At 55.3% G+C, this 27,520-nt stretch overlaps 1 protein-coding gene across 1 annotated transcript in view; it reads right to left on the minus strand.

Moving 5' to 3' along the window:
* The window catches only part of PKD1 (polycystin 1, transient receptor potential channel interacting), an 83,435-nt gene that overhangs the window by 22,498 nt on the left and 33,417 nt on the right, over positions 1 to 27,520 (minus strand). The window contains exons 2-21 of the mRNA XM_053957433.1: positions 26,990 to 27,061; positions 26,423 to 26,494; positions 24,948 to 25,117; positions 22,311 to 22,979; positions 21,901 to 22,084; positions 18,843 to 19,057; positions 17,733 to 17,845; positions 17,526 to 17,652; positions 16,393 to 16,670; positions 14,808 to 15,533; positions 13,656 to 13,787; positions 11,983 to 12,158; positions 11,480 to 11,613; positions 7,296 to 10,918; positions 6,182 to 6,328; positions 4,592 to 4,735; positions 3,427 to 3,706; positions 1,758 to 1,974; positions 1,188 to 1,338; positions 568 to 720 (exon numbers count right to left, since the gene is read on the minus strand). Coding sequence (XP_053813408.1) covers positions 568 to 720; positions 1,188 to 1,338; positions 1,758 to 1,974; positions 3,427 to 3,706; positions 4,592 to 4,735; positions 6,182 to 6,328; positions 7,296 to 10,918; positions 11,480 to 11,613; positions 11,983 to 12,158; positions 13,656 to 13,787; positions 14,808 to 15,533; positions 16,393 to 16,670; positions 17,526 to 17,652; positions 17,733 to 17,845; positions 18,843 to 19,057; positions 21,901 to 22,084; positions 22,311 to 22,979; positions 24,948 to 25,117; positions 26,423 to 26,494; positions 26,990 to 27,061 — 7,783 coding nt within the window. The remainder of the gene's footprint in view (positions 1 to 567; positions 721 to 1,187; positions 1,339 to 1,757; positions 1,975 to 3,426; positions 3,707 to 4,591; positions 4,736 to 6,181; positions 6,329 to 7,295; positions 10,919 to 11,479; positions 11,614 to 11,982; positions 12,159 to 13,655; positions 13,788 to 14,807; positions 15,534 to 16,392; positions 16,671 to 17,525; positions 17,653 to 17,732; positions 17,846 to 18,842; positions 19,058 to 21,900; positions 22,085 to 22,310; positions 22,980 to 24,947; positions 25,118 to 26,422; positions 26,495 to 26,989; positions 27,062 to 27,520) is intronic.

A 27,520-nucleotide genomic window follows, 5' to 3' on the forward strand; every position in this document is an offset into this window, starting at 1 on the left:
AAGGCTCTGAGGAGACCTCAGAGCCCCTCAAGGCTCCAGGAGAGCTGGAGAAAGGCTTGGGACAAGAAATGGAGGGACAGGACAACGGGAAATGGCTTTATGAAAGAGGGTAGATCAGATTGGATATTGGGAAGGAATTGTTCCCTGTGAGGGTGGGCAGGCCCTGGCACAGGGTGCCCAGAGCAGCTGGGGCTGCCCCTGGATCTCTGGCAGTGCCAAGGCCAGGCTGGACAGGGCTTGGAGCAGCCTGGGACAGTGGAAGGTGACCCTGCCATGGCAGGGGTGGCACTGGATGAGCTTTAAGATCCTTTCCAACCCAAACCATTCCGTGGTTCTCCAATTCTCCAGCCTGTGGAGGCCTCTCCTGCAGCTGCCAACCAGGGCAGGCACCAGAGGAGCAGCACAGAGCTGCCAGGGGCAGAGCTGGCAGCGCCCAGGACGTCACCACAGGAACCCTGATGGGGTGGACAGTGACATCTGCCCCCTGTGCGTGTGCAGAGCGCCAGGCCAGCACAGGCAGGACCGAGGGGCTGCACCTGCAGGCTCAGAGGTGGGGAGGGGCCGTACCGTGCACTGTGCCAGGGCAGCTGAGATCTGCTGGATGTCATCCACCGTGTTCACCTTCAGCGAGTTCAGCGTCTCCGTGATGTTGTTGCGAGTCCAGGTCCGGAGCTCGAATTCCTGCCCAGCCTCAGGCTCCAGCAGCACGGATCGCTCGTACTGGGGGGGTGGAAAACAAAACAGCAGGAGCTGAGGAAGGTGGAGTGAGAATGACAGAGCAAAGAGAGGTTTCAGGGGCTGCTGAGCTGAGCTGGAGTCACCTGCTCCCTGCACTCCTCATCTCCTGCCTCTGCTGCTCCCCAGAGGGATCTCATGAGCTGGTTTTCCAGCAGAACTTCCTCAATGTCACTTCAGCTCTCCAAGCAATTATCTAAACAGCCTGGCACTCAGCAGCTAACGAGTACAGTGCAGTCCTTATCCACCTAAGCAGGGTGCCCGTGCCCAGGGGGATCATCCCTGCCTGGCTTCCAGGTGTGCACAGCCTCTTCCTGGGCAGGGAAATAGGAATATAGCCCCGAATTCCTGCCCTGCCTACAGAGATAATTGTACAAAATCTGGCCCAAAAATTCTCCTGGTGAATGCAAGGACTTCTGGAGGCCTCTCTTGGGCAGAACAAGCTGTGTTACCTCATTTAAGATGGTGATGAGGGCCAGGGAGTACTCAATGACCTGCTGGGGGTCCCCTTGTTTCACCAAGCCCTGGAGCACGGTGTCAGTCTGATTGTAGAGCCAGTGGGAGAGGCTGGGGAAGCCCTCGGGGAGGCCGATTTCCATGGAGCTGCAAGGAGAGAGGGATTTGGCTGAAGTGTGGGCTGGGTTGGGAAGGGACAGGAGGGGAGGCAGGTGGGTGACCCACAAAGGCAGCACTGCTGCTGCTGCCCCATTTGCGTGAGAAACACCACGGACCTGCAGCCTGGCTCCTCTCCGGCCCAGCCCACGATCCCAGGAGTCTTTAACAAATCCACGATTCTACGGAAGCAGCGAACTCCTGGGAAAGCCTCCCCCCTCCAGCAACGCCCCACAAAGCCCGGAATTCCCTGTGTGCACTTCTGCTGAGCCTCCCCTCCCTTTCCTGCCAACAGCCTCTTCCAGGAGGCAATCCCTTCAGCCAGGAACAGGACAGGGACCCGCCACGAGCCTGGCACTGGGGAGCTGGGGCTGGGCACAGGGCCGAGGGCCAGCCCAGCGGCCTCTTACCGGTTCACGGCCACCACGGTGGCTCCCAGCTGGTCCTGCACCAGCACGGCCACGGACACCTGGAAGCCGCTCTCGTGGAAGCCGGGGGGGAGGAAGGCGCCGTGCTCGGCCCGGCTGCCCTTGTACACGCAGAACTCGTGGAAGTGGCCGGGCCGGTGGCGCGAGGCCAGCAGGATGAACACCAGCGGCCCCTCCGCGTCCTCCGTGTCCCGCCAGCCTGCAAGGAAAGCCCAGCGGGCTCTGACAGGGCCGTGGGGAGCTGCAGACAGCGCCCCGAAGGAGCTGGCACTGCCCCCTGCCCCTGCCCTCCCTGGGGAGTCCCGTCCTGCCCAGCCCTGCGGCACGGATGGGGCTTGGAGCGACCTGGACAAGTGGGAGGTGTCCCCAGCAAAGGACAAGATGCTCTTCAAAGACCACTCCAAACCATTCCAGGATTCCCTGGTGGTTCTATGGACCTGCCCTTGGTGCTGTCCCAGCAAGGGTCCCCTGCTCTGGCAGATTGTCCCCAGAATGAGGACAGCTCATGGACTCCATCAGGCTGGATGGGTGCCTTTGTTCTCTCTGAATTTTTTGTGATGTTTAGGGGTTTCTCCTTGGGTGTTTGGGTTCTGTAACATTTAAGGGGATCATGAAAAATTCATGATCAAAATAAAAAGGGGGGATAACTCTGCTGGGACTGGGAACAGCACTGACAAAAGCCACAGCTTCTCTACAAGCCCTGCAAGGCCTGACTTTAGACAGAGGCTCAGCCCTCCGGCAGCTCAGCATCTCAGGAACAACTGGGTCCAGGATAAAACCTGCACAAAGGTTTCCCTGGAGCTCCCAGGAATTATGGGGAGTTTGATGGGAGCTGGGCACTTGGGAAATTCACTGTGTGTTGGCCAGTGAGCCCCAGTGAAGCTGCTGGCATTGCCACTGTGTCCCGTATCTGTCACTTCAGCTTAAAAACAATCACAAAGAGCTGAAATTCCCACCATTCCAAAGAGGAATTGATTCCAGCATTATTCTGGGTAGCTCAAAACATACCAAAGTTAGAACCCCATGACCCTGAACACGTTTCTGCTGCTCCCCCAGTTTGGTGCCCAGCCCCCTGGAAGCAGCAGGGCTCATCCCCTCCCAGCGTGGCTTCCCGGCACTGTGCACAAACAGCTCTAATCTCCAGCACCGATCATTTGGGGAAATCTGGTTTCCAGAGGCACTTAGTCCTTGGCCCAAGGCTATGGGACATCGGCCAGGCCACTTTTCCAAAGCTGGGCTCACTGCTGCTGTCTCTGCAGCTGGTTGGGAAGGTGGCTCTGGTGGGAACATCCAGCCCACACAGCAGAGACGGCCCCACTGCTTTGTCTTTTGATTCTTCCCACATACTGTGACTCAGTTTTGGGCACCATCTTCTTTTTCCTGCACTGAAATGACCAGTCCCTTCCACAAGAACTGGCCTGGCCTGGATATCACCACTCACCTACGTGAGTTAGGAATTTTTAAACTGCCTGCCCGCTATGGGGAGTTTGGGAGCTCCACAATTCGGGCACACAAAGCTGCTCATGGTCCAAAGCACTGCTGAGCCCAGCCCTGGCCAGCAGCGCCCCGGGGCAGGAGTTTGGGGTGAAGGGAACACCTGAGGAACGAGCAGCTGGTAATGAGGAGCAGGGGGGCTGGCAGGTGCTCTCACCTGAACACTCGAAGTGCACCTTGGTCACCAGAGCCCTGAGGGGTCCCTCGGGGGACAGGCGGCAGGACCCCCCCACGGGGGGCTGGTTGGGCAGCAGGTCGATGGAGGCGAAGCCCTCCTCCCCCGTGGTGAGGTCTGTGATGTGCAGGGTGAAGGTGTAGCCCTCGCCATCCCTCAGGGCTCCTGGCCTCAGCACCAGGTTCATCCCCGTGTCGCCGGTGGACGTGGTTGTTCTGTCCAGGATGAGGGACTTGTTCTTAAAGCTGTGAGCTGCCCACCTCTGCAGGGATGGACGGGGGAAAGACACGAGAGGTTCGGTTTGAAGCTGAAGTTATGTCCTTAAAATGTTTTCAGATTGAGCCTTTTATAAAAAGTAACAGATTTCTAGTGGGAGCGTCTGCCAAATTTGCAGTTGATAATTCGGCTTTAGTCTTGTGTGCTACAGCAACAAGAACTGGAACCTTTCCAAAATGTCTGGTGGGAATATTTCCACTGTGAGATCTACTTTAGTTTCTGGAATTACATCACCTTCCAAAAGAGTATTTCATAATACAGAGTACAAAACACAGGAAATAAATGAAGGACTGGTGGAGTCTCCACGGGATACCGTGTTTTATGTGCTGCAAGCTGAACGTGGCCTGGGTGGTTACTGTTAATAGCACAAACCTACAATTGTGATAACAGGAGAAACAGTGAGATAAGCAGGCAGAAAATGCCAGGCAAGGACATGCTGGGCTTGCTGGGAGCAACAGGACTTCCAGTGCTGAGAGCTGCTCCCCTCCACAGGCTGCAGTGGAAGCTGGAATTAGAGGTGGGCACAAGTGGAGAGACTGAACCACCTCTGCTTGAACCACCAGAATAATGGGCAAAATGCCAACCAGCAGGGAGAAAAACCACTTTACAGATCTATTATAGGGAAAAAAGAAAAAAAAGTGGCTTTTGTGTGGAAAGACCTGGTCACTCATGGCTTTGGCTTAGAAATGACCCCACAAGGACTCAGCCAGACCCACCTGCTGCTGCCTGTGGCCAGGGACTGCTTCCCCTCCTTGTCTCTATGACAATCTAGGACCAGGACTTTGCTTCTCTTTCCCTTTCCACCCTGACCCCTCTGCCTGCTCCTTCTCCCAGAGCCCCCCAGAGGTGAAGCAAAGCCTTGTGACTTTACCCCAAGCTTGGAGTCGTTGTGACAGTTCCGGCAGGTGCCCTCCAGGTACACGTAGGAGCTCTTGCTGACCTCGTAGACAGACTGAGCCTTGCAGGAAACGCACTCCAGGGACACAATAGGGACTCCTCCCCTCTTGATGAACACCTGGGAAGGGTAGAGGCTCCATCAGAAGGTCTGACACCAAAACACAGACACCTAACAAGTAAGGACACACGCCAGCACCTGGTGCTGCAGGGAGGAGTTGCTCTGCACCAGCCCAGCCTGTGCTAAGAAACAGCAGGAAGGGATTGCCAAAGGATCTGGGGTCAGATTTAAGCTGCATCTCTGCTCTTACACTGCCCAGTTTCCATCACTGGTTTGCAAGAGCCACCCAATGCCAAGCTGGGCTGATCTAGGTTATTCTGAATTTATTTATTTATTTATACTTTTTAACAACATAAATGACTTTTGAAATGTCCCTCTGGTCCCTGGTGCTGAACTCCCAGCAAACCCTGCTTGTGCTGCAGGTGGGGATGGAAGAACCACCTTTTCCAGGGAGCAGCACACTGTTCCAGGCTTTCAGCTGGAATCCAACTGTGCATCTCCAGACATCCACCACACCTTCCTGGCAGAGCACTCGCAGAGCTCTAGAGGCACTGGTGGCTCAGACACAACAGCAGTTGAACTCTGACTCCTGAGCTCTGTCTGAATTCCTTTAATCCCTGAGGAAATGGGCTTGTCCAGCACTGGACTGAGCCCTCTGCCCTGGCATAATGAGTGTTATGAATTCAAAGACAGTAATGAAGACATTGTTTAACATGGCAGACTCTAAAAAGGGGATAAATATTCCCCAGCACTGCGCTGGAGCCCCATTCATCCCGCCAGTATCTGCAGATTCCCTGCGACACTGGGAGCATTGTTTTGTGCTCCTGCATGGAAACCAGATAGTACGGAATGTCCTTGAAAGACTATCAATTTCATTTTTTCTCTTTTCATCCCGCAGCTCTGGTTTCAAACCCAGGCTGTAAGAGTTTCCACTCCCAGCCCGAGTCCATCTCCAATTGCCAGCTGCACCACGATGGATGTGCCTGACAGGAACCGTGCGGGTGCGCTCGGCGTTGGGATTCGTGGGGCATAAACAACGAGCACTGAAAAAGTCCTCCCCTAAAAGAACTTGGAAGGTGAGAAGAGAGGAATTGTTGACAGTAAAACTGAGCCCTGGCTCTTAGGAAGCTCTCTGGGTAAAACGAGGGCAGAGCCTGTGGCAGGTGAAGAGCTGGGACTGCTAAAGAGCAGGAAAGGAAGTTTCCCTTCTCCTATAGGAATTTCCTTGGGAAAGGGACTAAAGGGACTAATTCTTCCCTGTGAGGGTGGGCAGGCCCTGGCACAGGGTGCCCAGAGCAGCTGTGGCTGCCCCTGGATCCCTGGCAGTGCCCAAGGCCAGGCTGGACGGGGCTTGGAGCCCCCTGGGACAGTGGAAGGTGTCCCTGCCATGGCAGGGGTGGCACTGGGTGATCTTTAAGGTCCTTCCAACCCAACCCATCCCATGACTCTGTGCCTCAGAGGTGGCTGTGCCAAGCAGAGAAGGTGACAGCTGTGCGTGGTACGTACGGTTTGGTTGGTGGCCTCGGGACTCATCCCTTCCTTCCTGACGGTGAGGTCGAACGTGTACTCCACATCTGCCTCTAAGAGAGCTTTGGAAATTGTGACAATTCCTTCCTTGGCACTGAAATTCAGAGAGCACCCTGCAGCCGAGCTCTGCTTGCAAGGAGAAAAGAACTTTCAAACCCTCCTTGGTAAGGGTGCACATCGGGTTAGTCCACAGCCAAAACATTCAGGTCCACACAGAGCCACTGTCACAGACCTTGCTGTGCAGTGCCACCACTGGGGTGGGAGAAACAGGGCGTGTGTGGACAATAAAACACATTATCCTACTCTTCAGGTTAGTAAACAGTAGTTGGAGTACTCCTGTATTTCATCTGAGTTTCGTATTTGTAGTTTACAGCAGTTAATTCTTCATTAAATACCTTACAAACATTGCCAAGCAACACAAAAAGCTCACATTAAACCAAAAAGTCCAATCCCCACACACTTCAAATTTGCTATTCTGAGACAAAGCTAGAAAACATGACATTGTACAAGCAAAAGGGTTCCACATTCAATCAAAAATGCTGCTGAGGTGGATTCCCATTGGGATTTGCCAGGCAGTTCTCCCTTGCCCTTCCATCAGTGCAGGGTCAGATCACTTCAGCACGTGAGCACAGTGACCTGCTAGTGACCACAAGCTGTGGTCACTTGACCTCTCCCAAGTTTAACTTTGTCCCCTGATGGCGTTAGAGACGTTTAACTGTTAATGGGAGAGGGACCAGAGCCCTGAGCTCCCAGACTGCATCAGCAGCTCCATAACACCCTCAGTGCCTGGAAGCAGCAGCACTGACACCGGGGACCAGAGGCCAAGTGCCAGGGAAGCAGCAATGCCCATGCCTCCCTCCCAGAGCCAGCCCTCCTGCCCTGCCCACGGGCAAACTGCGCTGCACCATTCCTCACACCAATTTCTGTATCATCATCCTGAGCTGGGAACTGAACCTTTGCAACCCTCCTCCCAGAGCAGCCCTGCTAAAGGTGCTCACAAAAGCTTCCCCCCGACACCGTTTCACCCCGGGCATGTTTGTGGTGGAGCTGGAGCTCCCAAATGGTCACTCTGGCTGGGCAAGGCTGCTCTTACCTTGGAGGAGGATGTGCAGGACCACTCGTACCACAGCGGGGTCTGCTCCCCATCATCCAAGTTGGGGTCGTAGGATTTCTCCCCATCCAGGATTAAGTCCTGGGTGTTGGACCATACACGGTATGACCCCCCGTCGATGATTGGGACCAGCTTGCTCGGGATCACAGTCACATTGGCAAAGATGCTCTTGGACAGCGGGGTGTCTCCAAAGGAGACAATAAACATGAAACAGTAGTTCCCAACTTCCAGGCCGAGCTTTGGGATAACCAGCTGGGGCCTGTTGACGTCGACGTTCGGCAGCCGGATCCTGCTGGAGTCGTCCAAGTTCATGCAGCTGGGCGCTCGGTAGATCTCCCACAGGTGCTCTGTCTGGTACTTGATGCACCCTCGGAGGTCAATCTGTGCCTCCAGGTAGTTCCTCTGGGATCTCTTCATAACCACCTGCGGCGGCAGGGCCAACTCCACCTCGGGCTCCTCGCACTCCAGGACTTTGACGGTGACAGTGAGCTGGGCTATGAAGAAGCTGATGAGATTGGTGGCATTCACCTCCACCAGGTAATCCCCCGGGCTCAGGTAAGAATAGTTGGCCACTGCAGCCCTGGTGGTTTGAGTGGAAGAGCCATCCCCAAAGCTCCACAAGAACTCAACGCTCCTGCTGCTGGGCACCACCACGGCTTCAAACAGCGCCGTCCTGTTGACAAAGGCATTGGTGGCACTGAGGGACACCTGGACTATGGGGTCCTGCACCTGGATGGTTCTGGTGATGTTGACACTTCCCAAGTCATTGAAGGCAGTGAGGTGGATCTCCAGCAGCCCTGCAGCTTCTGGAGCATAGGAAACTCTTTCTCCTGACGCAGCAACCACGGACCGGCCTCGCTCCTTCCACAGGCAGAACTGCCAGGAGAAGGACACGCGGGAGCCGCTGCCCACGTGGGCACTGAAGCTCTTCTCCGTGCCCGTGGGAATGCCCTCCTCGCAGCAGTTCAGGAGCCTGACGTCCTGGATGGGCTCCAGGACAGAGATGAGCACCTGGGCGTGGGCGATGCTGATCTGGTTCTGCACGGTCACGGTCACCAGATAATCGCCGCTCTTGGTGAACTCATGGCTGTACCTGGAGCCGTTGAGCACCACGGAGTAGTCCCCACTAATGCTCACCAGGTAACTCACAGAGGTACCTGACAGCATCCTGATCTCAAAGGTGACCTGCTCCCCTGGTTCCACCACCTTCTTGCTGGCGACAACTTCCAGACCTTGAATCCTGTCCAGCACCGAGATGTTCCTGCTGGCCAGAGCCCAGCTGATGTCGTTGGACGCGTTCAGATGGACCGTGTACAACCCTGCCGTGGGGAACGTGACTGCCACGGACTGGCCACTCAGTGTGCCATTTGGCACCTGCCACAGCCAGGTCACTTCAGTCCCCCTCTGCAGCTCCCCCTCAAAGACCACCGTGGAGCCTGAGGAGACGTACCTACAGTCCAGCTCCGCTGTCCCTATACTCAGCCCCTCGATGACCTCCTCCACACAGACAGAAACAGTGGCATTGGTTGAATTCAGCTTGTTTTCTGCTCCAACGATGACCTCAATCATTCCAGAGCTTTGGAAGGAGTGTATAATAAAGGCTTCAGAGGTGACACGAGAGGAGCCATCCTCCAGGTACCACACGTACGCGACGCCAGTGCCACTGGTTATGGTGGCACTTATGTTCACAGAGGCATTAATAGCAGCTGGGTTGGGGAAGGCATAGGGCTTTAGGACACCAAGGCTTTCAATGAACTCCAGTGTCCTGTTAGCAGTGTCACAGCCCAGCATGTTGGTGGCCTTCAGGTAGACAGTGTAGTTCCCAGCTTCCAGGATGCTCAAGGGGAAGGTTTTCCCAGTGAAGGTCTGCGCAGCATGGCTGTCCCGTTGGACCACCCAGCTGTAGGAGATGTTTGTGCCCTCTCTCACCACGGCCTGCAAATGGAGTGTTTTGTTAGTTGGGAAATACATGTCCTCCACCAGGTCAGGGCTGGCCACCTGCAGGCCCTCAATCTGCTCCAGGACGTAGACGTAGATGCTGTCCTGCAGCGAGCTGATCTTGTTCTCGGCCGTGACGATGACGTTGAACGTGCCCACGGAGCGGAAGGTGTAGGAAATGGTGGAGGAGCCTTGGATGGGAGTGCAGCGATCGCAGAGGATCCACGAGTAGCGGGTGGCAGTGCCAGCCACCAGCGTGGCTACAAAGCTCACCGACCCATTCAGCGGCACCACTGTCCTGCTGGCGTTGACGGTCAGGCCAAAGAGCCGCCGTTTCACGGTGACGTCGATGGTGGTCTCGTTGGAGCTCACGTCGTTCTGCCCCGTCACTGTAATGCTGTAGTGGCCTGTGCTGTTGTAGGAGTGGGTGGCCACTTGGCCAGGCTGGACAGTGCCATCCCCAAAGTCCCAGCAGTAACTCACTTTGGTTCCATTCATGCTGGCAGAGAACAGGTAGATCTGGTTCAGCTCCAGAACATCTGTCCCGTTATACTCAATCTTTGCTACCCCAACTGGCTCCTGGACCTCCACAAATGCCGTGTCGTTGTTGAAAGAGACATTGTTGGAGACGGTCACTGTGACCAAGAAGACTCCTGTGTTTTTGTAGGTGTAGGTCACTTCAGTCCCACTCGACCTGGCGGACTCGTTGTTGCCGAAATCCCAGCGGTAGCGGTACTGGTAGGGAGGCACGGCACTGACCTGGAAGGAGGCCTCTTCCCCGAGCCTCACAAAGCGTTTGGAAGGCAGGAGGGTGACGTTGAGGATCTCCGGCTCCACACAGACACTGGTGAAATAGTTAGCCTTGTTAAAGCTGCTGGACAGGGTCAGGGTGAGCGGGAACGTCCCGCTGCGGGTGAAGTTGTGCATCACCACAGGGTCCCCGCTGACCGTGACATTGGAGGAGCCGTCTCCAAAAGTCCAGTCAAAGACGTACTCCTCAGGATTCCCCGTCACGTAGGCGGTGAGCTGCACGTCCGGGTGCTCCAGGATGCAAGAAGTAGGCTCTATTTTGAGTATTTCCAGGACAAATATCCGGACAGGAACCGCCTGGGAGACAGAGTTCACAGGATTCACAGCTGTCACGTTCACGGTGCAGTTGACGTCCTTTATGTACACGTGTTCTACCACCGGCACCCGACTCCTCAGCACCGTCCCGTCCCCCATGTCGAATATCCAGGTGATGCTGTCCCCAGTCTCCACGGAAGCGTTGATGGTGACAGCTGCTCCCTGCTCTGCGGCCTCGTCCGCGGACACGCGGAGCCCCGTTATCTCCTCGAACACCTGGTAGCACTCCACGGTCTCCACGCTGCTCACGGTGTTGTTGGCTGTCACGGTGACGTTGAACACCCCTCTGCGGGGGTAGCTGTAGGTCACTGAGGGCTGGGTCTCTGTGAGCAGGGAGGAGCCGTCCCCAAAGTCCCAGGTGTACACCACGCCGTACGGGGACGGCAGGGCAGTGGCTCGGAAGGTGACCGGCCGGCCCACGACCAGAACGTCCTCCTCTGCCTCCACCTTCACGTCAATCAGGTAACTGTGAACCTGGACTGGGCTCAGGTGGGTGAGGTTCTCATACTGGTTGGACACAACAACCATCAGGGCATATTCTCCTGCATTGGGAGAGAGCAGAGCAAGGGCAGGGTGGGGACATGCCTGTCAACAGCTTCTCAGTGCTGTGGTGGGGTGGGGGGTGTGACAGGGGCTGCAGGGAACACTCTGCTCCTGTGCTGTGCACACTCTGGGCTGCCCTGCTCCAGCCCAGGACCAGCAGGAATTACACCAGGTCATGTATATGGGGACCAAGCACCAAGAAAGGAGCCAGTCCAACAGGTAGAGATAAAAGATTTTCTTCCTGCACACCCACAGAGCAGACCCTTCCTGCTGCCCGTCCCTTCCACCAGCCTGGTGCCTGCCTGCCCCTCGTCCTTCTGCTGAGACTGCCCAAAAAGGGGCTGAGGGTGGGGGGTCTGCTTCTTACAGCATGGCCAGACTTCCCTGGGAAACACAGTTAGAGAGGATGGCAACTGCTGGAGACTTCAGTCCCTCCGGCTGCTTGCTCAGGAATCAGGCAATGATTTCCAAGCCCTGGTTGTTTTGGAAGGTGCCTTGTACACCCCTCATACCAAAAATGCCTGAGCCCCTTCTTCCCCAAAGAACCTTGCTGAGCATACCTGGGTCTTGGTAGATGTGTGAAACGTTGTGCTCAATGACAACCTCATGGACATTGGGATCAGGAACAAGGAAAGACTTGTTGTAGGGAGGTTTGAACAGGTATGTCTCCTGGACACCATCTCCAAAATCCCACCTGGAGAAGCAGGCAAACCACGTTACACTGCACAACAGGAGAATCACAGGAATCCCAGAGGACTCCTGGCTTGTCTTTCAGGTCAGGGCTGGGTTCCCCAAAAAAACACAGGAGGCAGAATGCCAAGTATCAAAGCAGCAGCTGTGCTGAGAGGAGGAAGAACCCAAATTAAAGCAGTGTCATGCTCGCATAAATGGAAAGGATTTCAGCCTGAATTACAGGTGTGTGACCGACCCCCACCCACAGAGATTTCACACTAACTAAACAGCAGCTGAGATGGACCAGCTGGCCCTGGGAAGAGAAACTGTGCAGGCAAGGTGTGACATGCACAGCAAGATCCTAAGTTTTGGCAAGCAGCAGAGGACTCACAGGAACAGAGCCTCCACAGCCGAGTCCACGTGAACCCTGGCGCTGAACTCCACGCTGCTGTTCTGGGGCACCACTGGCAGGGCACCCACCACGCTCAGGTTCCTCATCCTGTTCATCATCTCCACCGTCACGTTGTAGTTGACTGTGAAGTTGCTGACGTGGTTGGAGGCGGTGAGCTGGGAAGGACAGCGGGACAAAGAATGGGTTTGGGGTGCCCTTGCTGCCCTCGGAGTGGGGCTTTGCTGGACTGAAGGAGCACCACCGGGCAAGTGAGCAGGTCAGGGCAGAGAGAGAGTGGCCACATGTTCACCACTCAAGGAAGGGCTGGTGCTACAGCAAGAGGACAAGGAGAGGAGCTCCTCATCCTGAGCCTCCTCTGGCTCTGAACTTGCCAGCTGCCCCTTTGCCTGCCCCGATGTGCCCTGCAGCTCCAGCTGCTGAGCACAGGCACCTGCTGCCACCAAGGGGACAAGAGCCATCCAATTTCCTCGGGAGAGTGGCAGAAAAGTGGCTGCAAGCACAGAGCAGGGATGGGAGAAGCTCATAAAACCAAGCACACCAAGTGCAGCTCCAGGATCCTGGTGTGGTGGGCACAGAGAGGGAGAGCAAGGCTGGGCAGAGGAGGGAAAGAAAGGGACACAAGAAGAGACATGACAGAAGTAGAGCAGAACCCTCACGATTTTCTAGGCATGTAACACTGACAGAGCATCTTTACCTTCTCACCTGCAGGAGAGCAGAGCTGCTGGCAGAGGGGTCATTCTAACCCACTGGAACAGACCTCCCAGCCCAGCAGGGAAGAGCAGCTCGTGTCTGGGCTTCTGTGGATGTGCTGCACTGAACCCAGAGCCCCCCAGGCTAGCAGCACCTCAGCACCTCAGCAAGTGAAAGCAGCCCAGGCCCTCAGCACAGTGCTGCACCCAGCAAATTAGTGCTGCACCCAGCAAATTAGTGCTGCACCCAGCAAATTAGTGCTGCATCCAGCAAATTAGTGCTGCACCCAGCAAATTAGTGCTGCACCCAGCAAATTAGTGTGAGCGTGGCCTCGGGGCTGGGCTGGTGTCTGCTCAGGAGGCCAAGAGTCACCCTGAGAGCAGATCCAGCACCTTGGACCAGAGCAGACTCTGCAAGGCACCACACTCAAAGATGTGCTGGCCAGAGATCAACTCCTGTTCCACAACAGACAGCTCCCCTGGCCCAGACTCTGCTCCATCCTTCAGGGGCCATGGCAAAACCCAGCGCTCCAGTCTGCACCAGGAGAAGGAGAACAGGACAGAGAACACAGGAGCTCATGGGAGAAGCCTTGGCCTGCCTATGGAAGTCTTATGATGCATCCTGCCTCTGCCAGGTTCTGAATCCAGATCTCCTGCCAGCCAGAGCAGGGGCTCCCTGCTAATTCCTGCTGGGGAGGAGGGGGAAACGCAGACACCCCATGAACAGAAAGGGGAGCTTGGAGGAAAGAGGAGAAAGCAGAGAGGAGGAACACAGCACAGTAATGTAAGAGGAGAAAAAACTATTTGCATTTGCAAGAGCAGCTCCGTGAGAAAGAACAGACAAGCACAGTGAAAACCTCAACCCAACTCTGCCTTCTCTCCCTGCTGCTTTTCCTGAGGAGTTTGTGGGATGAGATGGAAACCCAGGGGTGAAATGGTGTCAGGGGAAAAGCCTTGGCTTACCGAGAGCTTGTACACAGCTGGGCTTTGGTAGATAACGTTGAAGACAACATTGTAAAAAGTGAAAGATGGCTTATCATCTACTGTCCATCGGAAAGTCACATCTGACCCAGCCTCCATCACAGGGATGTAGCTCTGAAAGGCACGAGAACATTTCACACTAGTGCAAGAGAAAAGCAAGCCCAGCACTTCCCAGGAGATCTCCAGCTGAACTGGAGAGGGAGCAGAGGCAGACTGGGAGGCTCCCACACCTGCAGTGCCCTCAGAACATGGCACAGAGGTGACAGATCATCTGTGGCTCTGCTGCTCATGGAGAAATGCAGACCCTGACTCCATAAATCCCCCAGCAGAGCTGGGAGCAGACCCCACACTCCCTGCTCCCACAGCCCAGCACTCTGCTCTTGTGATCAGGTCCCTCTTGCTGACTAAAAAACCTTCTGAAATCTTTGCAGAAACAGCCTGGCTTTAGCAACACCTGTAAGCTGAGCCTCTGACCCTCCTCCAGGGATGGTGGCTGACCCAAAGACTGAAGGGGTTGGACAGGGCAGGTCCCTCTTCACTCCAACAGTGCCTCCTGAGCAGCCTGTGGCAGCAGGAAGGGTGAGACCGAGAGGTGCAGGCACAGGATCTGCCAGAAGCAGCCAGAGCTTGTACAGAGCATTTGGGGCAGCTACTGAGCAGCTTCCCAGGGCTGTAGCTCTGGGGATGGGGGGACTGGAAAAAACAAGACTGCAAACACCAGAGGAACTCCAAGACTTGGAGGGGTGAAACATCTCTACAGCTGCAGACAGCTGATGTAAGGATTTAGCAGAGCAGATCTAAACACCTCAAGGGACGACCACCTGGACAAGGTAAAACAAGGCAAAGACTGGCCTTTCCTAACGCCTCCGGTGTCCTGGGGAGCTGGACAGGCAGTGATGCCTCTCAGCAGGCACTGCCTTGCCTCAGGGGGCCCAGGGGGACGTGCAGCTGAGCTGCCTTCCTGCTGGAGAGCACCAGTGCTGGTGCCACATGCTGTGCCTGCAGCAGCGCACGGCCTGGCAGCTTAGCAGCAAGCAGTGCCCCCCCCTGCCCCGAGGCAAACACACCCCGAACAGCTCCAGGGGAGGGCTAACACCCACGAGGGACGGGTTCAGAGCAGCAGCAAACACTCACCACCCGCGTGTTCAGCAGCACTCTGCTCTCGGGGTCGGGGGTGGCCCTCAGCCCGCGGATGGGCTCCTCCACCTTCACGGTGACCGTGATGTTCTGGGAGCTCACCGAGTTCTCTGCCACCAGCACGTGGGTGCTGACGCCCTCCCCGAGGCCGCCCAGCTGCAGCACGGCAAACCAGGTGTCGTTGGTCTCCCTGGCACACAGCGGGGCCACGGCCGCCGGGCAGGTGGCCACGAAGGGCACGGTGCGGTTGTCCCCCAGGCAGCTGGCCGTGGCGTTGACCCCCGAGGAGAGCTTGAGCAGCAGCGTGGTGCGGTTGGTGGGCAGGTAGACCCTGGAGCCCTGGGGGGCCGGGTGGATGACCCGCAGGCCGGACACGCGGGAGGCCACGCGGAAGCCGCAGGACAGGTTGGCGCTGAAGAGCCCGTTGGCCACGCTGGCCCGCAGCACGTAGCCACCGGGCTGCTCCAGCCCCGCGTTGTGGGGGCTGAGCACCGGCACCAGCTGCTCCTCGGCGTAGCGCACCCGCACGGAGCACGCGGGGCCGCTCGCCCGGCGGGGACCCGCGGGGCTGGGGGACAAAGCCGCTGGCCACTCAGAGAAGCTCCTTCTGTCCTGGGAGGTGGCTCGGCGGTGGCACTGGAGGAAGGAGCCCGAGGCTGCGTTGTGCTGGATGCTGAAAACGTCCCCAGCCCTGACAAAGATGTTTTCTTTGCTGAATGTGACCTGCAGAGAGGGGGAGAGGGGGTCTGGGTTAATGCCTGGCGTTAAGAGCAGTCAGCACCCAGCTCCCGCCCGGGCACAACGCTGGGTTTCCTGCCAGGTGGGAACCAGCAGAAAAGGTGCAGATGCCAACACAGCACAGGGAGGCCTGCACCCACCCCACCCTCCTTGGCCTCTCTGAATCAAATGTGCCAACAGAGAAATCGGGTTTATACTGCATCTGCACGCGGGAATAGCCCATGGAATCTGCACAGCCCTTCCGTGGAAACACAGAATGGCTTGGGTGGGAAGGGACCTCAAAACCCATCCTGTTCCAGCCCCTGTCATGGGCAGGGACACCTTCCAGCACCCCAGGCACAGCAGGGAGCCCATGGCTCGTGTGCCACTGGGCACGTCCTTTCATTCCAACGGGCTTGAGTGGCTCCACCTGCCACACGGGAACAACCCAAACTTACCTGTTGCTCCGATTTTTAAAAGTGTTTTCTTTTATAGTTCTTTTGAAAGTTTTAAAGTTCTCATGAAATTTCTTTAACCTTCTGATAATGTTTACGTATTTCTACTGAGGTTCTCACGCACTGTTCATGTAAATAATGATTATTTTGCATTCTTCTTTGTGGAAAGAGGGAATTAATAGACTGTTAGTTTGACCAGTGTGGTTGGAGAAGTAGCAATTTCACCCTCCAATCCACTGTCACTTCTAAAATTCTATATACTGCAAAGTCAGAACTGAATTTTACTCTTTTTCTCTTTTGAACTTGCCAAGCTTCTGTGTACTCAGTTCGTGTCCGATAGCGACACTCACCCAAAACCCTCAGGAGAAAACTGCCCCGTCCACCCACTGCTCACAGCAGTGAACACTGACCTGGTACTGGGAAGAGGGGCCAGCTGGTACCACAAAGAGGAACTCCTTGAGGAGCTGATGGCTGGGCTGGCTGTCGTTGGGCTGCAGGGACCCGGGGGCAGGGCTGCTGCCAAAGGAACTGTTGGCACACTCGGTCCCGTTGCAGCAGCTGTTGTGGGATGAGCACAGATTCGTCAAAGGACACCACTGGAAACCAGCAGGACACTCCAGCAGCGTCCAGTTCCCGTCATCCTGAGCGCTGGGGAAGGGCTCTGTAGCATTGTTTTCCTCCTGGTAGTCTGGAAGAAGTGAAAGAGAAATCAGTGATAGCCACTCTGGCGAGTAACACTACTACTGCTCTCCTCTGCTCCAAATTCACCGTTTTTTTTCCATTTTGATGATGGCTCCACTCTTAGCAAAAGCTGCAACTGCAGCACGTCCTGCTGCTACATAAACGTCCTGTTTTACTGGAAAAATGCACCAAGATCATTAAACCCAAAGTTGTCTCTTTTCCAGTGAGAACGTACCAATTTGCATTCTGAAAGGATCTGTGCTACAACAGAAGCGAGTCCAAGTGAAAGCAAGAGCTGGCCTTGACATTGAAAACACATTAAGCAACTTTTCTGAAGTTAATGTTTCCATGTCAAAGTATCAGCCTGTCAGTGTCAAAAAAGATCCTTTTGTAACCAGCCAACCCCACGGCTACAACAAACATTCTGCTGCAGAATTAATTGTTGCCAAAACTGTGACTGTTGAGCTGTTGTACAAGGAATAAAAGGCTTTTTAGATTATCTCATCCATCAGGAAGAAATGGGCTCAGGAAAATGTTCTTCCTTGTTAACCCGTGGGGCCAGATGGACCAGAACACATTTGACATGTGTCTTCACAAAGTAAAAAGTACAGCTCAGAAGATTAATGAGCTTCTCCACATGGTCCTTACACTCACACTCTCCTCGTGCATTGAGAGAGGTTTTTCCTCTGTTATTTTCTCCAGGATAACCACTGCTCCAAGGCTGTGGATCCCACACTTTAATCTCCTCAAAAAACCAGAACCAAACCTCTGAGCCTTTAAGGGCCAGAGGACCAGAGGGGCCACAAGGCCAGCCCCAGGTGTCACCTCCAAGAGTCCCACAGGCGTTGAGGAGCAGCCTCACCTTCTCCATCCATCAGTCTGTGCACCTGGAACCTCACTTGGACGGGCTGGTGCAGCTCCTGCGTCACAAACTCCAGGGCAGTGAGAAAGCCCTGGTGCCTGAAGGCCAGCTCCGGGAACTGCAGCACCTGCAGAACACGCACAGCTCTCACCTGCCCGTGTCCCCAGGGACCCCCGGGCAGCACAGGAGGAGCAAAGCCCCCCTCACCTCCTCAGCCTGCCACGGATCTGCCAGCACGGCCTCGCTCACGTTCCTCACGGCCTCCTGTGTGGCCAGCTCAGCGTCCCCCTCAAAGAAGTTTTCGGCGTTTAGGAGAACTCCTGTTGACAAAGGAAATATTGGAACAAAGCCCGTGAGACTCAGCAGGGCCCGAGGCCATCCCCTCCACCCTGTGAAGCTGCAGCAGGGCTTGGACCACTCAGGAGAGCAGCAGCTCCAGAATCTTGTATCTTCCTCCTCCTTACAGGTATCTTGATTTCTTTCTCATCCAGCACAAATAACATTTTCATTTGCAATGTTCAGACTTCTAGGAACTGTGCAAGTAATTCTCCCTTCGACAACTAATGATTTGCTTGGAATTTCTGAGCACCAGGTGCACCTTCTCATCCTCCCTGTGCCCCTGGACTTTTTGGGAAACGTGGCCACAACCAGCTGGTTTCCACCAGTGGCAAACACTGGTGGCTCTCTGGGGACTGGGCAGCTGCTGCTGCCCCTCTGACCAGGCCAGTGCCCTCTCTGGCCATGGCTTTTCCTTCTTACATAAATCTTCTCCTCTGCTTCATGGCCGTTCTACTTCTCTTTCTTACTTCCTACACCGGTGTGGAAGATTTGGAGAGCTGAATAACCACAAACCTGCACAGCACATCACGCCTCACCTAATCAACTTTTTGAGCCACCCCAGCACCTCCCAAAATACACAGTGAAGGCCACCAAGCCACCAGCAGAGATTGCTCAAGCAAGAGGGAGAAGCTATTTCCACTGCTTTGCCTCAGAACTTCACTCCTCTGTCTCGGCAAAGACTGGAGCAAGCCAAACTCTTCGTTTTGGGCTGAAGTTGGGTTTCTAGAAGTTGGGTTTGGGAATAGTGCTGCAAGTCACACTCGTTTTGTGGTGATGCCCTGGAGGAAGCTCTCCTCGTTTTGTGGTGATGCCCTGGAGGAAGCTCTCCTCGTTTTGTGGTGATGCCCTGGAGGAACCTCTCCTCGTTTTGTGGTGATGCCCTGGAGGAAGCTCTCCACGCATCCCTCTTTTCCCACACCAGTGCAAGGGAGGGGACACCTGCCCAGCCTGGGTGGCAGCAGGGCCAGCAGAGCCCACCTGGTGGCTTGTACTCGCAGACGTAGCTGTGCTTGGCCATGCACAGGTCCGTGTTGCACTGGCCCGTGGGGCCCATGCGCACGCAGTGGTCAGCGTTGGAGGGATGGGGCTCTCCTGGCAGCCAGTTCTGACAGCTCTCCAGATTAAATCCTTCCCCTCTCTGCTGCGCTCCAGAGCTTGCAAAATCATTGAATCCAATCCAGACGTCGAGGCTCCTGCAAAAAAAAAAAAATTTTTAAAAAATTAAAGAAGAAGAAGGGGGAGGGGGGGGTTTCAGGAAATCATGAGTATTAGAAAGAGCTGGGACAGCTGCCATCTATGGCTCTCTCTAAAAATAATAACAACAGCTCCATCGGGGTGTCATGGGCTGCATTTCATGGAGCCTTTAATTACTGAAGGGTTTCAGTATCTGCTCTAGCAGCAGAACCTCAGGAACTGCCCCTCCACAGCACAGCACTGCTCTCCTCCAGCCTTCCCACCTCTGTCCCAAGAGCCTGGGAGGGGGCTGAGGCCCTGGCACAGGTGCCCAGAAAAGCTGTGGCTGCCCCATCCCTGGCAGCATCCAAGGCCAGGCTGGACAGGGCTTGGAGCAGCCTGGGACAGGGGAAGGTGTCCCTGCCATGGCAGGGGTGGCACTGTTTGAGTTCTAAGATCCCTCCCAACCCAAACCATTCCATGGTTCCACAGCTCAGGCTGACTTCCACTCTGCCACCAAATGACCCTCCCAGACTCTGCCAAGCCTGCCTTGAGTCACAGCCCAATCTGGTCAGGCAGAACTGCCTGGGAAAGCTGAACCCCTCAGAAAACTTGTGCTTCTCCTGTGCAGACCTGGGGGATTTACCACCAGTCCATTCTCCACTGCACGTGGGAGTGGCACCAGCACAGGATTAAAGCTCAGCAGTGCCAGGTCTGGGAGTTCTCCTGGATGCAGCTCCTGGAGATGATGAGCTCCTCAGCCACCAGGGAAAGGCAGCAGGCAGAGGGGACAGAGGCTGGAGCACTGCAGGCAGCTGAACCCCACACACAGGACACTGCCAGCCTCCTTTAGGAGATGAAATGTCCCTGCCCCATTTGGAAACTGGCTCAATCCCAGCAGAGATCCTGGTGGAAAGTGCTGAGAGGTCTCTCACGGCCACAAAGACCCTGGAGAGCAGTTTCTAATCTCACCCAGCAGAAAGGGAGGCATTTGTTCCATGTTAACGTCTATTAACTTCTCCATATTAACATCCTGCACCCTTCCAAGCTCTCAGCTCCTTCTCCACGCTCCCTCCTGCAGGTGAAAATCAATCCTACCATGCCCTTGCCTGCCCCAGCGTGCTCCCAGGGTGGTACCACAGCTCTGCAAAGCAGACTGGGGAGATAACTGGTGCTAACTGGTGCCTCTCCACCCCCAGGCTCACACCAGATGAAATGATTCATGAGGTCATGCTGAAAAACGATGACAAAAATAACTTGTTCCATGAATCAGTAGTTTTCACTGCAAATGAGATTAAAAAATAAATAAGGGCTGTGTTCTGCTCCTGAGCCACTGGCAGGGAACTGGGGAGAGCAGGGTAGGAAACCGCCTGCCTGCTGCCATCAGGAAAACTCAGTGGAGATTTTCCTTTTCTAATTCCAGCTATGATCTAACTGCAAGTCATTAGGAAAAAAAAAAAAATCAAAAAGAAAGGAAGAAAGGAATAACTAAAAGACAAGCTGCTGGCTGGCACCCAACCTGCCCCACTGCCCAGCCCATTCCACTGCAGGGGGAACAGGAGGACTCTGAACAACCCTTTTTTTAAAGCAAGATGTGAGCTCTCCTCTGCCTCTGAGGAAGGACTGAGCTGCCCTGCTGGGGCAGGAGGAGCAGAGCAAGCCCTTGGAAGGGCAGAGGGGCTCTCTGTGCTGCCCAGAAAGTGGGGTCCCCTGGATGGTCCCATCCTCTGCTTCTGCAGGCAGGGAGGGACCAGCTCAGCACATGCTGCTCCTGGGGAGGCCATCCCACCCCAGGAGCAAAGGAGAGGAGACCTGCCCAGTGCCCTGATGGGAAACAGCTTTCTGCTTTTGCCATCACCCCACAAGAAACCAAGGGAGCTGCACGTTCCAAAACCCTGCAGCTCGGCCCATTCGCCTTTTATCACCAGGGAAATCGCATCCTGCAGCTGCCTCCTTCATGTTTATCTGCGTGGATTAATAAAACAAATACATGGGCTAGAGGGGGCTGGGGAGCAGAGGCTGTGGGGCAGCAGCTGGGGAACAGCCTGGTTCCCTCCCGAGCTCTCGCGATTTCCGCAGCCCGGCAGCTCCACACGCAATTCCTGCCACGGCCCGGCACCCACGAGCAGCTCCGAGCCCCTGGGGGGGGGGGACAGCCTCCCTTCCCCGGGGCAGGGAACACGAGTTTGCAGCCTCAGGATACAGGGCACGGGCTCTGGGAAGAGGGGGATGTCAGCCCTGGAGCGGGAGCGCTCGAAGTCACACGCAGCTCTTCCCTTCCACGTGCTCTCTGGGATGTGCTTGTGAGGAGCCCATCTCCCAGCTGGGAGTGCTGACAAGGGCTGGCAGGCCCTGAGAGCTCTCGGGGTTGTCCTCCCTCCCCCGGAATGACTGGCTGGAGAAAGGGCACTCAGAGGGGTGGATTTAATCAAAGGCTGACACTTGCAGCACTCTCTGTTTAAAAATCCCCGTCCTGAGGTGGAACAGATGCTGCTGGAGAGGAGCACTGCTGCTTCCCAGGATGAGTGACAGGAGGGGAAAGGGTCTGGGCTTTGGGCTGCAGCCGTGTCTAAGGGCACAGCATCCCTTTCCACATTTCAGAGGCATCCACGGGCACAAACACGGGGTACACGAAGCCCACCACTCTCTCAATTCCGTGTGATTTCCAGCCATTCTGCCCCATTCCTCCTCCTCCCTCCTTTAAGGAAAGAAGCCAAGTCCAGCAAGGGCTCGAGCTCTGCTCGTTCCTCCTCTCTCTGCTCAGCAGCCTCACCCCCACCATCTCCTCACACTCAGATCCCTCCGCCCTCAGGAAGCCAAAAGCTGTGCCTAGGTGATGCCAACCCTTCCCCTGCTCACCCACCTGATGACATGAGCCACCAGGAAGCTCTGGATGTCGGGGCTGCTGACAAAAGCCAGGTCTCCATTCCCAAGCTCCTGGCAGTGCCGCTGCGCCTCCAGCCACTCCGCCTTCTCCACCACCAGCTGGTAGCAGTGGTTATTTCCCGGGAAAACCAAGCCCTCGGGGGGGCACATGGGGTGAACTGCTGCAGAGAGAACACAAGGGTGATGTCCTCTCTACGGGCCACACACCCCAGCCCAGTCTGGGCAGGGAGGCTCCGGGAATGTCCCAGCCCTGAAGCCAACAAACCCCGTCGCTGTTAAAGTGCAAAACTTCAGGGAGCCAGGAGTGCCCAGAGGAGGCACCCCTCACCGGGAGGGGACCCCAGGAGGCAGTGCCACCCTTTCCAGCCCCCCAGGAGCCCTGCTCACCCCTGCCCAGCTCCCCGGGCTCGGCGGTGATCCCGTAGAGCACCGCCAGCCCCGTGCCGCCTCTGTTGCGGATCCGGATGTCCAGGCTCTCGTTTGCCACGACCAGGGAAGGACACTGCAGCTCCAGCTGCTGGGGTGAAGCCACCACCTCAATTTCTGCCTGCTCCTGCAGGAGCCTGGAGCCCACGAGGAGGGTGGCAGTGACGTTGTAGTGCCCGGGTAAGGCGTAGCTGTGCACAGCTGTGTGTCCAGTGGTGTTGAGAACCTCGCTCTGGTCCCCAAATTCCCACAGTAAAGTGCTGGCAGCAATGGGAATACTGACATTGAAGAGCACGGGCTGCTGCAGGCTGTAGCGGGGCTGGAGCCCCGTGAAAGACACAGGCAGCTGTGCCTGGAAGGGCGAGGGGACGAGTGAGGGGCCACCACAGCCCTGCCCAGACAAATGCTCAGTGCAAAATGGCAAACAGCCGGAGGAAGAGTTTGTTTCGTGGGCAGTTCCACACAAACACTGCCCCTGGGGGCTGAAACCCCCATATTCCTGGTCTTGGGAGTAACAGAGGGCACTGCAGGTCTCCTCGCTGAGGTTCCCAGGGTGGACAGGTGTGAAGAGGATGATCAGCTCAGCTTCCTCGGTGTAGTTTCCCGTCAGACACGTGATGTATTGAGCTCCTGCAGGACAGAACACAAGATCCTCTTGCAAAACAGACTCTGGGATGCCATGGATTGGTGAGACCCTCCAAGAGAACCACCCTGCACTCCTGGGAATGGAATTCTCCTGCTCAGCTCCTACTCTGAGCGTTTCCTTTTTGAGACTTGCCTGGGAAGTCTTTAATCCCCCAGCAACAGTTTCCAAACTCTTTATGCTAATTAGTGATGACAGAAATAACAAGCCAGTCACAGAGATTTATGGAGCAGCAGCACTCAGTAAATAAAACAGGGCTTTGGAGAGCCTGACACTCCCATGGGACATGGAGCCGCCGAGTCTGACACTCAGAGGAGCCCACAGGACTCGCTACCAAGTGAGACCATGACAAAAGGATGTCCTTTGGTGGCACCCTGGCTTGGTCAGCGCAGAATGTTTCACCATGTGCTGCCTGAGACCTCCAGCAGCAAATCCAAAACCAAACACCTTTGTGCAGTGGCACACTGGGGACACAGGGGAGACAGAGATGGACCCTCCACCAGGCCCACCCCCTGAGGCACTTTTCTCCATGGGGAGAGCCAAGAGTCTCCCTCCTTGCAGGACGAAGTGGTGCTGGGGAGGAGGGCAATGCCAGGCCCAGGTGCAGGGATGCCCACGGGAAGGATGCATGGGAACAACTCCAGGACAGGGACACAGAGCCACGACAGCCCCAGGCCAGAGGAACAGCTCATTCCCTTGAGTGTCATCCCCCCTCTCTGGCTTGCAGGGGTGGGACGTTTCCCTGCCACAAACACCCAGGCAGGGCCTCTCCCTCGGCCTCTGCCCACGTGGCCCGGCCACGTTTGCGCCGCCGCCGCCGCCGCTGGTTGCTACAACATCTCCCCCAAACATCTCAACAGCTCCAGCCTCGTGTGATCTTCCCAGATCTAACCCATCCAGCTGTCCAGCTTCCTCCACGGCCTTCCTGCAAATGCTGAGCCACTTCTCCTAAGAACAGTCCCCAGAGAGGAGCACGGCACGGGAACTGCTCTGTTTTCCACCACCAGCCTGGTCATTCTTCATCCCCTGTCGGTCCCTGAGAACTGTCAGGAGCTGGCAGGCTGTCCCAGCCTACTCCCATTACACTGAATTACCCAGAAGGCAGCCTCACATTATTGTCTCCACACTGGCTTAAAGTAGTTCAAGAGGGAACAACTAATTATCAAGAGCAGTAACAGCGCCAAGTGTTTTTCCCTTTGGTAATTCCTGCAAGATGCTGCAAGCTGGGGTAGCTTTGCTGGGGGAAGAGGAACAGCCAACACCTGGATTTTGGTCCTGGGGAACACTGTTCCTCACCAGGCAGCTCAGCTGACTCCCACCAGCCTCAGCTGGGTCCTTCAGCCTGATCCCTGCATCCTCCTGTCACACAGCTCTGGCTCCTCACCCCTGCATCCTCCTGTCACACAGCCCCCAAATTAAAGGAGAGGCCTGCTGCCTGCCATAGGGAGCCCTTGCTCTCCCTCCCTCTCTCTTATTCCAGAGTAACCGAGCATCCAGGCAGGATCAGTTTCCTTAGGGCTCTCCCTTTTCCAGTGAATGACATGTCTCCTGGCCAAGCAGTCAGCAAAATGCCCCTGGAGCAGGTGGCTGTAGATCAGGGCAGTTCATTCTCTCCCAAAGTGGAGCCCTGCCACCTGCAAATTCCCAACTCAGCACGTCCCCGGGTGCCACCATCTCCCATGAGGTTTCAGTGCTTGAGGTCAGCCTGTTCAAACCCTGGCAGAGTGACAGCCTGGGGCTGCAGGTCACAGAGCCACAGTGCTGTGGTGTCTGCTCTGTGGTCAGGGCTGATCTCAGCCCGGGTGTGACCGCCCTGCTCCTTAGGGCACCAGGGTACAGAGTGTGTGACCTGATTAATTGGAGTGGAAGTGGTCACTCAAGGTCTGAAGAGGCCCCAGCTGCCCCTGAGCCCATCAGTCCCACTCAGCCAGCTCCACCCCACAGCCCCTCCTTACCACAGGTGGCATTGAGGAACAGGACATCGAAGAGGGACAGGTTGGCCACCTCAGGGGGGTGGGCACATCTGGTCTCTGACGCCTCAAGGACTCTCACTTTTCTGTCTTCCACCCAACGGGGCAACCAGGACAGTTTGCAGTCACAAACAAATGGATTCCAACTTAAGTTTCTGTCAGAGGGAGATCAGAACAAGTTAGGGATTAATGTGACGTGTGCTAAGCCTTAATTACAGCAGTGTGTTCCCATCTGTGCCACTCCACTGAAAGGCTTTGGAATAACTGGGAGAGGAGTTAATGAATAGGGAATCAAGCAATAATTAACGTGATTTTTCTAGAGGCTAGAATTAGGCAAGTACTCCAAGTACTTTTTTTAACTCTACAAATAATTGTTGCAATTAGAAGCAAATGACAGACACAATCATATATCTAAAAAAATCTGCCATGCAAGAGCCCCAGGGTATGAGGGCAGCCTCTCCTGCTCGGGGAGACTATTTACAGCCCCATTAAAAAACAGCTAAGAGAATAAAATTGATCTGTCAAAAAAAGAAATGCAAAGTCAATGATAATCTTTCCATGTGGCAGTTCAATGAGAAGAGGAAAACTTTAATTGCAGCTAAGCTTGATCCAAATTACTGCCTTTGGCACTCAGCTGTGAGCAGGACAGAGCTGGAGCTGTGTGTGGAGCTGATGCCAGCGGGGCTGGGCACTTGCAGGGCTCAACCCTGACCCTGAAATCACCACTTTGCCACCAGGCTGAGCAGGGACAGCTCCCTGGGACCCAACCCTGGGCCCCTGCGTCCTTCCAGAGCCACTTGTGAGCCAAACTGCAAAGCTGAGGGTGCTCTTTGTGTCCTCAGGGACAAGGTGGGGCTGAGCTTTTCTCCTGCTTGCCCAGAGGGCTTGCACGGGGTTAATCCTTTGGCTCATCCAGAGGCAGAACTGCCATTTGTGCTGTGACTACAGGGATCCCTCCCAGAAATGTGTGGCTCCCCCTCATCTCCCTTCACTTAGACTTCAATCAAAAAACAAAACCTGAGAACTTGAATCACTTAAGGACAACCTCCTCAAGTGACTCAGACACCTCAGTCAGGACCTACCATGCTGCAGGAACCACTGGATGCTCCAGGGCCAAGGGGTGACCACGCAGACAGGACACAGTGACCACGGTCAGAGACAAGAAGCCCAGCAGAGCTGGTGTGGGAGAGGAGCCAGGAAGACAAGAAGGCAGCAGCAGAGGTTGGAGATAGCCAGGAGACAGGCAGAGACCAGGAAGAGGTCAGGACTGAAGGACAACAGGACCCAGGAGCAGGACACAGCATGAGGAAGGAACTGGAGACACCCCAAAAAGCTGCTTGGGTGGGCACCTGCCCAGTATCTCCCCAAGTCAGCACAGCCTCCCCCAGCAGAGGGAAAGGAAGGGATGTTTCAAGGAAAGGTCTAAATAAAGAACTGGGAAACAAAGAAGATGAACTTACATTTCACTTAAATTAAATAAATTATCAAATATTCCATCTTCTAATGTAGAAATCTGGTTGTGGCTTATATCTCTGTAAAGGAGAGAAAAAGTTCATCATGTTAGAAGCAACTTCCTTGTCAGTGCAGCTTTTCCCTGGCAGGGTGGGCAGGCCCTGGCACAGGGTGGCAGAGCAGCTGTGGCTGCTCCTGGGTCCCTGGCAGTGCCCAAGGCCAGGCTGGACAGGGCTTGGAGCAGCCTGGGATGGTGGAAGGTGATCTTCAAGGGCTTTAAGGTCCCTTCCAGTACCAACAGACATCTTGTGATAATTCTCTTTCTCTAGCCTTGAGATCCTCTCCATCCAGCAGTACAGAGGGTCAAACCCTGCCCGACTCCAAATGCCAACAATTCCCAAATCACTGGAGTGAGCAGCTAAAGGCTCAGGGCAGGAGCCCATGGACAGGAGCACGTGGGGCTGGGGAGATGAGGTGGAGCAAGAGCAAAGCCAAGCAGTGCAACACGAGCCAGGACCCAGCTCAGCCGTGCTGGGGGCACTGGGAGCACTGGGGGGGGCACAGCAAGTACTTACAGCTTTGCCAGAGATGTCAGGCTCCTGAATAGCTCAACATCTAAACCACTGATCTTGTTATTGGAAAGATCCCTAGGGAAAGGAAAAAAAAAAAAATTTCAGGCTTCGTTCAACCCTGTTTTGTCACACCTCCACTAGCAGACCTCAGAAGAGCCTCTCTCCAAACCCCAGCCAGAATCCTGACTGGAAACGTGATGTGTTGAAGGCAGAGCATTTTTCCCAGCCAAAGAAAACACCTTTCCCAAAACCATAAAGCATTTGCTGCTCATATAACCTGCAAAAAGAGATCAGGAGCCTCAGGATGTGCCCCCACTGTGCAGCACACCTGGAGCAATTACACCATGCCACACGTGGTACTAAATGTGATGCACCCTCTTAAGAGATATTCAAGTCTAATCTATGTTCAAAGAAGTCATTAAGAAGTGCTTTAGACGCAAGTAGTAATTAACTCAGAGAAAAATTTATTATGAACTTCCAAGTGTGTTTCTCATGCCAAAGCCCTGATCAGTAATTACAAAATTGATGCGTCAA

This window comes from Vidua chalybeata, chromosome 16 (assembly GCF_026979565.1).
Source record: "Vidua chalybeata isolate OUT-0048 chromosome 16, bVidCha1 merged haplotype, whole genome shotgun sequence".
Classification (NCBI taxonomy): domain Eukaryota; kingdom Metazoa; phylum Chordata; class Aves; order Passeriformes; family Viduidae; genus Vidua; species Vidua chalybeata.